The 12,474-nt window shown below is 40.4% G+C and overlaps 1 protein-coding gene across 5 annotated transcripts in view; it reads right to left on the reverse strand.

The window, feature by feature from the left end:
- Window positions 1-12,474, reverse strand: part of CFAP54 (cilia and flagella associated protein 54) — a 226,279-nt gene that overhangs the window by 102,838 nt on the left and 110,967 nt on the right. For all 5 annotated transcript variants that reach the window (XM_054696113.1, XM_054696112.1, XM_054696111.1 and 2 more), the window contains exons 40-43: window positions 6,367-6,519; window positions 3,948-4,139; window positions 2,217-2,304; window positions 1,710-1,919 (exon numbers count right to left, since the gene is read on the reverse strand). In XM_054696113.1, the coding sequence (XP_054552088.1) occupies window positions 1,710-1,919; window positions 2,217-2,304; window positions 3,948-4,139; window positions 6,367-6,519 (643 nt within the window). The remainder of the gene's footprint in view (window positions 1-1,709; window positions 1,920-2,216; window positions 2,305-3,947; window positions 4,140-6,366; window positions 6,520-12,474) is intronic.

Consider the following 12,474-nt stretch of genomic DNA (forward strand, 5'->3'; position numbering starts at 1 on the left):
CCAAGTTCTACTAAGTCACAAGCTCCTATCTGTGGTGGGGAGCGTGTGTGTGTGTGTGTGTGTGTGTGTGTAAATTTGAGCTTCTCCCCAGGAGTACAAATCAAATTGACAGAGGTTAAGAAAAGTCTTTAATGTTTACTATGTTTTAATTTCTTACTCCTGCTGCCCGATGATGCTGATTTTCTAAAAACATGTGACTATTTACTCACACAAATTATCATTTTTAAAAATTTACTCTGCAGCTCAAAATACTGCTGCACAAGTGTCTGCCCAGCATGCCCAATAGGTAAGCCAAAAGTGTAACTGGAAAGGTGAGGAAAACCTGTACCCCTACTCTCTATACCCACTACTTTCTCACAGTAATCAAATATTTAAGATATCTGTGAATGCTAAGTATATATAAGACACAGTGGCAAACATGCACATATGTGTGGTAGACTGAATAATAACCACCCCCCCCCAGGGTGTCTACGTCCTAACCCTCCCAAACCCATGAGTTACCTTACATGGAAAAAAAGAATTAAGAACCTATATATGGAGAGCTTAGCTTGGATTATTCAGGTGGGTTCAATATGATCACCATGGACCATATAAGAGAAAGACAACAAGGTCAGCAAGAGGAGGAGATATAAGGATGGAAGCAGAAATGAGAGAGAGAGAGGTCATTGGTTCTAAAGGAAGAACAAGGCAGTACCAGCAAAGAGTACGGGAGACCTCTAGAAGTGGGAAAAAGCAAGGAAACATTCTCCCCTAGAAATTCTGGAGAGGGTACAGCCTCCCAACACATCAATCTTTGAGCCTTCTGGCCTCCCTAATATATTTGTGTTGTTTCAAGCAATTAAATTTGTGGTCATTTGTCGCAGCAGTAACAGGAAACTAACAGAGCATATCTTACAGGCTAAATTATGCATCTCCCTCTCTCCCCCCAGAATAGGACTGTACTTGGGGGGGAGGATCTTTAAGGAGGTAATTAAGTTAATATGGGGTCAACAGGGTAGGTTCTAATCTGAAATGACTGCTGCCCTTATAAGAAGAGGAAATTAAGGCACAAATACAGAGGGGAGACTCAAGAGGTCATAGCCAGCAGACAGCCATCGTCAAACCAAGGAGAGGAGCCTCAGAAGAATCTAGCCTTGCTGACAACTACCTGATTTCAGACTTCTTGCCTTCAGAAGTGTGAGAAATAAATTTCTGTTGTTGAAGCCTCCCAGTCTGTGGAACCTTGTTACGGCAGCTCAGCAGATTATTACAGTATGTCATGTCACTCTCCCATCTCAGATCTCAGATGAGGACACTGAGGCTGGCTCTGAGAGAATGAGTAGCTTTTTGAGGGTCAGGGTTAGTAGGACGCTTTGGATTTAGATGCAAGTCCATCAGCCCCCACTGGCAGAAGAGTTATTCTTGCTCCCAAACCAACTGTTCATTCACTGCTTGAGTAGCCAATAAATATTTATTGATGCCAACTTCAAGCCAGGCATCGGTGAACAAAGCCAGTGCCCAGGCAGCACTCATAGTCTGGGGGTGTTACAGGAGGAGAAGGTCGCAAGTCATAAACATGACAGATAAGTAAATGGTATCACCCTGAGTGATATGAACACAGTGGCCCACGGACCCAGCAGTGCGAGGCAGGGCACAGTACTCTGAGCATGGTGTAAGGAACCGGAGGGAAGCTACTAGCTGTTATGCAGATCATTCCATTGTACACTCACTGTGCTATTTTTGCTGAGATGACGGCTCCTTGCAAACACCCCCAAATGCCGACTTTCAACAGAAACTCCTCACTGTAGTCTTTTAAACCTGAAGATGAGCAGCTGCCAGTGACATTGGTCAGCAAGACACCGAGCTCTTTCCATGTATGCAGCACATCCTGCTTTCTGAATATGTCATCAAGAGCTTGAGACCAACATTTAAAAGCAGCCCTAAAATGGGAACAGCACCAGGCAGTTCATTTTCTCAAACCTTTGTTATCAAATCTATCTTTAGAGAGGGAAAGCAAATGTACTGAGTCAACACTTTAATGAAAATACCAGAGAATAAATCTACACCATTTATTGCTCATCACTGTTTTCTCGAGGAGCATTTGATGAATAAAATATAGCTCTGTGATATTATCACCAAATAACTAAAATGTAGGGAAAACACTGTATTTTCATTGTAATTAATAAATGTTTGTCAAACCAAGTTTCCTTTTGTTCTATCAGCTCCTAAAAATCTACCTTTTCTTTCCCGCAAAGATGAGAAGACTTCCAAGTTCGTGCAGTGCCTGAACTTTAAGGCTTCTTTGATTGCTGGCTTGGAGAACATCTGTATTTTTAATCAAGTGAAAGAACAAATGTCAGTTCTTGAAAAATATTTCCTTTATATTTGCAAGAATATTTTAAACTACATTATGCCTTAACTGTGTAGATAAGAAAACGGCAAGCTAATAGTGCCTTCAAATGTCACAGGATATAGAGAGAGAAAGAGAGCAAACAGTGATTTATTTGAACATAGTGGAGTGAGAGATTGAGTCTAACAGGTAGGAATCAGGGAGAAAATGCAATAAGAATCTAGCAGGAAGACATGGTTGAGAAGAGAAATTCAGAAAAGCATGCAAGGCTGGACATACGTGATTCTGATGTGTGGCTGCAGTAAGGTTTTCATGGGAAGGTGAAGGAGGAGGTAATGGTAAGATTACGGAGGCCTCTGAATTACATATGGAGAAATGTGGATATTATTCTAGAGCAGATGGGAAGGTTTTGGGGAAGTGGGGATGCAACAAGAAAGAACACAGTATGTCAGATTTGTCCTTTTGTTCAAAAAAGTACATCTTTATTATCTGAATTTGTGGAGGGAGGGGTGTGATTAATGCATGCCTTTAGGATGCATTAATGAGCAGCCACAAAATTCCAACCGTGGTGGCAGTGGTTTCTAATGTGGGCAATACTGCCCCCTGGAGGGTATTTCAGGAATCTGAGGAAAGAATCTGTCCCAAGTGGTCACAGTGGGGCATCTCCTGGTACCTCATAGGTGAAGACCACAGATACTAGGTCACCTGCAATGCACAGAACCTTCCCCTCCAGTGAAGGAAAAGATGAGAAACGTGTCTATAATGATTGAGTCTAACATCTGACTTTACACATAAAAAGAGTATTTTTGCATATTTTCAAAATGCTCTGAATTTTCCAGAAAAACAAGCACTGCAGTATATTTTTTATTCATAACTTCACCTAGATTTATTTTCCACCTTAGAAAGTCACATCACCAAAATAAATGCTAACAGACCTGAGACACCAAAACCGTCACCTGGTTCAGTCCACATCCACAGCTGTCACATGTAGGGAGATTCTGGCCATAAGATGTGATTGCTTTACTACACTTTCTAGGGCCTTACAGAATTAATTCCTTTATTGTAAAGTTATTTTATTTTTCCCTTAATTCATGTTTAGCACTTCACATTGATTTTCAGAAGCAATGTGTGTGAGAAAAAATACATTAAATATACATTTTATTTTGAGAAGTAAAGGGAGAATTACAAAATCTTTGTTATAAAAAGGGAGGGATGTTGGTGCTACCACATGGGCTGCGTGCAGACTGCTGAATCTGTAGAATCACGTATTAAGCAGAAAGACAAGGAAACGGAGCCAGCTGGGCAGAACAAAAGGACACAAGAGCGAGCACATTCTGACAAGCAGTTCACAGATGCAATTAAGGACAGATGGACAGAAATGGCCTAGAATCTTGCAGTGGTAACCAGCTGGGAAAATGGGCAACATGTGGGGGCAGGGGGCTGGAAACATCTTGTCTCCACACCACTCTGTCCCCATCTACAAGGATATGACAATAAGATTCTATGTTCAAATTCTTTCCCTCAACATTTAAAGATACCATTTTAGGACCAAATGAAATCTCAACAGGAATGTGGAAGATCACATTGAAAATGGAAATATAAAGAAAAATTATCTTACCTATAGTTTCATGATAAGAAGAAATCACGAGTCCAAGTTGTGAATAAGGGAGTTTGCTTTTCTCCACGGAACTAAAAACTCTGAAATGTTCCTGAGAAAGGTCAGGGGGAGTCGGCAGATGCATCTCTTCTGTCCCCAGGCAAAATTCCACCTTTCCACTAGTAAATTTTGAATTGTTTACTGCTCTGTCTCCTAAATTCATTTAGAAAATTAAAAAGAAATTTGAAAGTAAGTTAATAAGGAGGGGAAAGGTAGAAGATAATGGCAAAGGAGGAAAAAAAGGAATTTTTTTTTTAATTTTTTTTTTTTATAGAGGCATGTTTATTTATTTGTTTGTTTGTTTGTTTGTTTTGTTTATACATGCACTGGGTACAGTCAGAAGCACGGGAGGGTGAGAGAATTCACCAGAGCCAGAGCGGGGAGCAGAGCAGGCAGAAGGACCGAAGTACACTGCTGAGGGGAGCAGCGGGCGGCAGGAGAGGTCTGTGTGCCATGTGGGACCCTCCTCCGGTGGCCGGGGAGCAGCCGGGGATCGAACCGGCGCCGCAGAGGCCGCGGGCAGCTTCGCAACCGAGCGCTCAACCGCTGCGCCACCGGGGAGGCCCAAAAAAAGGAATTTTTTAAAAAAAGATTTTTATTTTATTTTTGCATGGAAGAACTGAGGTATAGGCCAAAGGTACAGGAATGAGAGGATTCACCAGAGACAGAGCAGGGAGCAGGAAGGATTGACTGAAATACACTGCTGAGGGGAGCAGCAGGCAAGACAGGAGAGGTCTGCTGCACCATGTGGGTCAGCTCCCTGGCCAGGGATTGAACTAAAACGTTAGTGGTGATAGCCATAACAGTGCTGAGACTTAACCCCGAGGACACCAGGAAGGCCCAGAAAAAAAGGAACATTTTTATGTGTAACCTGAGACTTAGTTGTAGTGTGAGGGGTGTTGTTCCCTTAAACTAAGCACCCAGAATCATTTCTGAAGAACTCTGGTGTGTGGGGGTCCAATACTCATGTTATTTTATAAAGAACACTGCAGAAGGTAGTTTGCAGAAGGGAAACGTTGAGATGATGCTCTGCCTCTCTGGGGATTGGCAGAAGTCAGTTTGGGTTTGCCTTTTTTAAGAGCTTCAACAGTAAAATGTTAGTTTGCTTCTGGGGCAGAGACCTCAGGGAGAGAAGCAACAATAGGGAGTTGTGACCTGAAGGGAGGAATAAAATGAAAAGAACTGTCTCTTTGTAACATCAGAGAACACATGCAGGAAAAGGAAAAGTATTCTAGGTGAAGTCGTCAAAAGCAGCAGAGTGAAGATAATATGGATTTTGAGGTCAACAGCCCGAGGTTTGGGGACACACTGCTGAGAATGTTTGGCTACCAAGTGAGATTCAAAGTGAGTTGTAAACCATTACTGAGACTTGTATTTGCTGTTTTAATTCAAGCCCTAGCCATTGTCAGTCTATACCATAATTAAAAGAAGCTTAGATATGATGGGGAGAGTTAATATAATGAACAATACAACCCAAAACTATGGGGTACATATCCTAGCAAGTGCTTGGGGGGAGAAGCGACAATAAATATTCTGAATGGTGGTTAAAAAAAAAAAAAAAAAGTTGGTCAAATTTCCAAAAGATCAGCTCTATGGAAATCTTGAGCAAATCTTAAATATAAGTTCACGTCTATTTTTTAATGTTTAGTGATTTAAGTTTATTCTTTAAGATTATTATTATTCTAATAAATTTGAATAGCAAGGATCAAAAACATAACTTAGAATTTTTTTAAAAAATTTAAATAACCTAAATACAGATCATTAAGGATTTTTCCCAGCCTGGATTTGAATATAATCTTTTTTTAGGAACCACTTAACCACTCAAAGTCCTGTTTTGACTGAGTTCACAAATCAATGGATGTTAAAAAGGGAGAAAATGAATAAATATAATTTAACCAAATGCAGTAAACATCTTGTTTCAAGCTAAGAGAAATCTCTATGGTATAAATAAGAAATCATGTTGATGTTTATGGTAAAATGCATCCAATTCCTTGATGCTGATAAAGTAGTGTTTTGGTAAAAGATGCTAGCTAATAGAGTATGAATCAATTTATCTACTTATGAAAACAAAACAAGACTACAGCAGCATTCTTACAAAAAAAAATTATAACACAGAGGTGCAGAATCAAGAATTAGCAAATATTTCATATCTACTCTACTTGCTTTCACAGAACCCATGATTAGTGAGACCATGCCTTGGTTGAATTAAGGTGTGAGAGAGAGAAGGCATGATCTTTTAGACAAGAAGAAGAAAGTGAAAGGGAAGCTGGGAGTGGGTGTGTAAGTGGGGAAGGGAGGACCCTATGGCAGCATATGGTAGACCCGCAGAGTGATTTCCCGACTCAAAGAAAGGTTAAGGCAGGAACTGAAAGTATTTTACCTTGTGTCTGTGCAAGAAGTAATGTAAGCAACTTTCTGCTATGTCGGATTGATCTGTTATGATATCTGGATTTTTCCAAGGTCTGTCTAAAACATTTTAAAGTATCTGTCACATCCAAGGGCACAGAAATGTGTTCTTTGGCTTGGCTATATTCTGAAAGAAAAGCAAAGAATAACATTGGACATGAAGGGCTGCAGTAAGCCAACTAGCAGCAAAAGACATTCTAATTCAGAAAATTTCTTAGACCTAAACTAAAGCTGATAAATTCAAAGCTCCCAGGTCTGCACCAGGTGTTGCAACATTCCATTCAAATTTTCTTGGTATATAGGGGAGTTCTCTAAAAAATGAAAAAAAAAAAACTTAAAAACTTTTGATGCTTATGAAATGCAAATAACTTCAAACCTTGCCAATTTTCCTTATGAAGCCACCTACTTTTTCTTTTGCTGATCATAAAGGATGAAATAATCTACTCCTTTCAGCAGCTTCTTCAAAGCCAAGGGTGCCTTGGGAAAGAGACAAAAGGAAGAAACAAAGAAGCCAGAGAAATGGGCAACTGCTCTCTTAAGAGATGAAAAGGGCAGGTTTCCAATATGGAGGATGCAGAGTAAAGGAATATGGGGCCATATTGGGTGTGGAGCTTGGCTTTGGTATCTCTAGATCATTTTCACATGGCTGTGTTTGGAGGCTTCTCCACACCAACAAGTTATTCTCTGGCACCAGCAGGGTGTCTAGAACTCATGTCTGTTCAGTTCTGGCACTCTCCACCTGGTGACAGCATCAGATTCCACAAGGGTTCACACCTTCTACTTCAGAGCTAGTCCAGGGTGTTATCTGGGCTTCTGACAGACTAGCTATAAGTCAGGCACAATTAATTTTCTAGAATGGCTCACAGAACTCAGAAAACCCACTAAGCACTACATCATTAATTTATTAGAAATAATTAGATATTAGATTATTTCATAATTAGATATGATTTTTAAATAATTATTTAATAATTAGATATTATTCAGGAACAACTAGTTGGAAGGGCAAGGTATGGGGAAGAGCATAATTTCTGCACCTTCTCCAAGCCTGGTGTTCTCCTAGCACTTCCGCATGTTCGCTAACCCAGCTCTCCCACGCAATCTTCTTGGATTTTTATGGAGCTTCATTACATAGCCATGATCAATGAACTCATTGGCCATTGGCAATTAAACTCAATGTCTAGTTCTCTCCTCTCCCCAGAAGTCCAACCAACCCTCTAATCATACACTTGGTTCTCCAGGCAACAGGCCTCCACCTTTAGATGTTCCCCTAATGTCAGTGACCTCATTCACATCATAAAAGGCAGCTTTATTATTCTCAATATTTAGGAAATTCCAAGACTTTCAGGAACTGTGAAGTAGAGAGCATCTGGTTACATGTTAAAATGATGGACAAGATGGAAGAGAGAGATCAGCTCATGGAGGAAAGGATAAGCAACCAAAATCCCCAAGAATCCTCCTGTGACTAAATCTAATGTGCAATTTAAACTTTATCTCACTTAAATTATCAGCAGCAATTGACTCAGTCAATAACACTCTCTTGCTCAAAATATTTCCCTCACTTGGCTTAAAGTTTCTTTTCCAACCTTCCTGACCCCTCCTGAATCCTCTTTGCCACCCTTTTAAATATTGGAAACCCCAAGACTCCATTCTTAGACTACCTCTTCTCAATTAATTTACACTCATTCCCTTGAAGAGCTCATCAAATCTTGTGGTTTTAAATAGCCTTATTCTGGTAGCTCCCCGGTTAATAACCCAGGTCCCTACTCTCCTGAAGTCCAGATTCATCTATCCAGTGGTCTACTCTATTGTGCATCCAATAGACACTTCAAAATTAACAGGTCCCCAACCGATTTCCTAATCTTTCTTCCCTGAAACCTCTCCTCCCATTTCTGTTCCCATGTGATTAAAGGAAGAAGAGATTTTTTTCCAGTTGCTCAAATGCTAGACTTACACTTGACTCCTCTTCTTCTCTCAAGCCCCAAATCAAGTTCACAGCAAATCCTGTAGGCTCCCCCTTCAGAAAATACACAGACTCCCAAAATACAAACAATGATCTAAACCAACATCGCCTCAATAAAAATAGAAAAATGAATTATCCAGACTGCCACCATCTCTCACCAGATCAACTCTGCACTCTCACTCCCACTATGTTCCAAGCCCTCATAGTCTTCTCTGAATTACTGCACCCTCCCTCCTAACCAGTCTCCCCATCTCTACCCTGGCAACTCCTACTATGTGCTCTTAACAGAGCCACCAGAGGACTCCTTTTAAAATGTTAGTCATCCCCAATTTGACAAAGTAAAATTCTTACAAAAACCAGCGGACATTAGTAACTGAAGTGACATGTCTGGGTTTAAGAGGGAAGAGGGTGAGCAAGAGTCAAAGGGGTTGAGACGCAACCTATGAAGCTATTAGCAGCCACTCAGTCCTAGTTCGATCCCTGGCCAGGGAGCAACCCACATGGTGCAGCAGACCTCTCCTGACTCGCCCACTCCTCCCCTCAGCAGTGTACTTCGATCAATCTGCCTGTTCTGTTCCCCACTCTGTCTCTGGTGAATCCTCTCGCCCCCCACACCTCTGGCCTGTACCCCAGTTCTTGTATGCATAAATATATAAATCTTTTTTTAAAAAAAAAGTCAAAGAGGACATACTTGATACAAAGCATTGAGTAAAGACCTTCATAAGGAGCCCTTATCCTGACATCTGCAACTCAAGAGACTTCTTATCTGGAAAATGCCATAGACAATTCAAGAAGCTATTTCAAAGGTAATAATAGCCTCAACAATTTGAAATAGATCCGAAAAAGAAGGCAGAGTAGTAAGAGGAAGGACAGGAGGAGGAAGAAGCAGGCAAGGAACAAGAGAAGAGGTAGGGGGAGAGTATGGAGAAAAGGGGAGGAGACAGGAAGAAAGAAAAAGAAAAGAATGACTGTGTTCCTCATTCTAACAGTGTAGATATTAAAACTAAAATGCCAACAACTCCCGAGAGATGAGTCCGCCGAGGAAGGATCCCAGGAAGTGATATGAAATTTGGGCTGCTTCCTATACGGTCATATCCATCCAAAGGCCCAGAGGCAGTTATCAAACACATCTGCCCAAAGGTTTAAAATTCCAACCTAACTGAGAGTGAATAACCCTATCAAAGATCTTAAATATTAATAAGGTCAAAACTCAAGGAAGAGATTCCAGGCAGAATGCATAAACAGCTACAATAAAAGGCTTATACAGAGAGTTATCTCCCCTATGAAGTTAACAAGCAGGCAAGTTACTCATCCATACAAGAAATAATCTATAAAGTGAGGTATTTTTACATTTCAAAAATCCTACAGAGACTATACCAAATTACATATGCATTATTAAATAGTAAGAGGGAGACTAGAATGCTGTTAAATAATGAGAACACCAAATGTTCCTAGGCACTGGAGCATTGCAGTAACTGTTGTGAGGAATTAAAGGTATCAAGCATTACCACCAAACGCTTTAGGCCAAAAGAAAATCTATGATGTTCTAAAGCAGTTATCTGGTGTGGAAACCATCCACTACACTTGGTCCTTTACAAGAGCTGCAAATGTGTCATGGTGACATACATAAGACCCAACATGCTTGTAAACATGTTAATGATCTGAGTTCAGTGTGTTGAAGAAAATTCAACGTCTTAAAATCCTGCCACAAGTATAAGCCAAAATATGTCCCACAGAGGTCCTGGAATCTTATAAAGAGCTGTAAGTTAAGTTAGATGCAAGATTTTAATAATGGTTCACTGTAAACCTACAGTTAGTATATAGTCATCTAAAAACTGTCATATAATCACAGTAAGCCAGAACAAAGTATCTGTCTCCCTATGGCCACTGAAAAACAGCAAATTTTTTCTTGAGTGTTTTAGTTTAGAGGAGATTCTAGCCTAAAGGGGGTAAATGGTGACCACCTGGGCGCCCAGTGGGGCACTTATGAGTTAGCAATCAGACAGGCCAGGCTGTGAATCACAGATCTATTTACTATGACATTTAATTTTCTTCTTTGTAATGTAAGCATAATAATATCTACCTCCTAAGATTATAAAAATTAAAGACACTAATCATTGTAAAGTACTACATATTGTTCCTGACCTGATAAGTTACTATGTATTTCTACTATCTACTATTATATATGAATAATTATTGGTCCAGGAAATTAATAAATGATTATCTTATAAGATTGTATCCATCATTGCTCAAGCTGGCTATACTTCCACCACCATTGAGAACCAATGAAAGGATCATTGCCGATAACTATGGCCTCAGTTCACCCACTTTCCTTTCTGTCCCAGCATCCACCATCTTGCCTTTCCAAATGTAACTTTAGCAACAGGCAATCAAAGCATTTTTCTGACATGTTGGATCCATCATCACTGAGCAGCAGCAGGTGACACAGGTCTAAAATGTCACTAGGTAAGATTTTCCTGTCCCCTTTAGATGCTAGACACCATTTTAATAAGAAGCAATTTTTGACACATTTTCTCACATTTGTTGCCAGCTCTTTAGGATGGAGGGAATACTATAAATCACATTCTGAGTTACGGATCCCAAATTGGCAACCTCCAGAGGTTTGACAGACAAGGTCAAGAAAAGAACAGCACATTCAGGAAGAGTGCCACTCTGACTGGAGCTCCCATTGCTTATTGAATATGAGGGGATAATTTGATTTGTTGTTGGCAGTAAGACCTACAAGTTCATGGTCACCAACCTCCCTCATGGCTCTAAGGTGAAGGCGTCCCAACAAAAAGGTCAGAGACAACAAGGTGCCAGATACAGTAGACACTGAGTTCCTACTATATATGGCACTGATCTCTCCAGACTGTGGATTGCTTTCTCTTCCTCAGCTCTCGCTTGCTCTGGCCTTGTTTGTATCACTCTCATCCATTATACTGCCCCCCACCCCAAGATATGTCCCAATATCTTTCAGATTTTGCCCTTCTTCTGTTTGCTTCAGTGACAGTCATTAGGGCTCTTCACATATTCTGCATCTCTTTATCCTCAGGGTACAGAGGAGGCTCACAATCTCCCTACCTTTTTGAAGTTAGATGTAGCTATGGGACTTTGACTGATGAAATGTCAGCAGAAGTGATATGTATCACTTTTAAGCAACAGCTTTCAGAGCAGGCATGTGATTTACATATAAATCATGAATATAAAATTATAAAATACAAAAAAGAATATGAAAGACATTACTTTTTCTGCCCCAAATTCCAAAGCAATAACAATTTACCCCACTAGGTGGTAGTATGCTAATATCCACAAAAGCCTGAAATGCAATGCATAGTAAAATTTCTTTTGTTGGAGTTCTTATAGTAATTAAATAAGACAATCATATAAAGTCCTTATCATCAAGCATATAGTAGGTGCACATATGGTCTGGTTTCCAACATGGTGCCCTCCATGCCTGTTGGTTGAGCTGCCTTATAGCAATATGTTTGTGTTCTCTTTCTGGTCTTGAAGACAGTCATGGGAGCTGTGTCACGATAGGGATTCCATCAACCCAAGATGAGTGGCAGCTCAGTATCTACCTCATTAAAATCAGTAGCATGAATAAAAGATACCTTTTCTTGCTGGAAGAGAGTGAGATTTGGAGGTTGCTTGTCACCTCTGTATAGCCTAGCCCATGTCAACACACATGACTTCTTAAATGTTGGTGCTATCCAAGAAGACATAATTCCACACCTCCCTGAATGACCTGTATATGATTTCAACCACTACTGATATATTAATGATTAAAATACTAATCTCATCTGAGTGCCTCACTCATATGTGCGGTCACATACTAATTCCTTCTGCTCAGTTATCATCCAGTCCCCTCAAATTCTATAATAACCTTCTCTTGACCTACCCTTCCTTTTCTTTGGTTTTCCTATCTGATAGAAGAGGCAGAAACCAAGGCAACTTGAACTCCTCCCTTATCCGTTTCCTTTATCTAACCCACACAGTCCAGTGGAAGGCATCTGTCTCTCTCCATTCTGTCCATGCCTCCATTCTCACTTCTGGAAAAAGGCCCTCAGTAGTGCTGTCCTCATGCTGCGTGGTCTCCTCTTAACAGATTTCCCATCCACT

Source organism: Talpa occidentalis, unplaced genomic scaffold (genome assembly GCF_014898055.3).
Source record: "Talpa occidentalis isolate TD23 unplaced genomic scaffold, MPIMG_talOcc4v2.1 talOcc4.16, whole genome shotgun sequence".
Taxonomy (NCBI): Eukaryota; Metazoa; Chordata; class Mammalia; order Eulipotyphla; family Talpidae; genus Talpa; species Talpa occidentalis.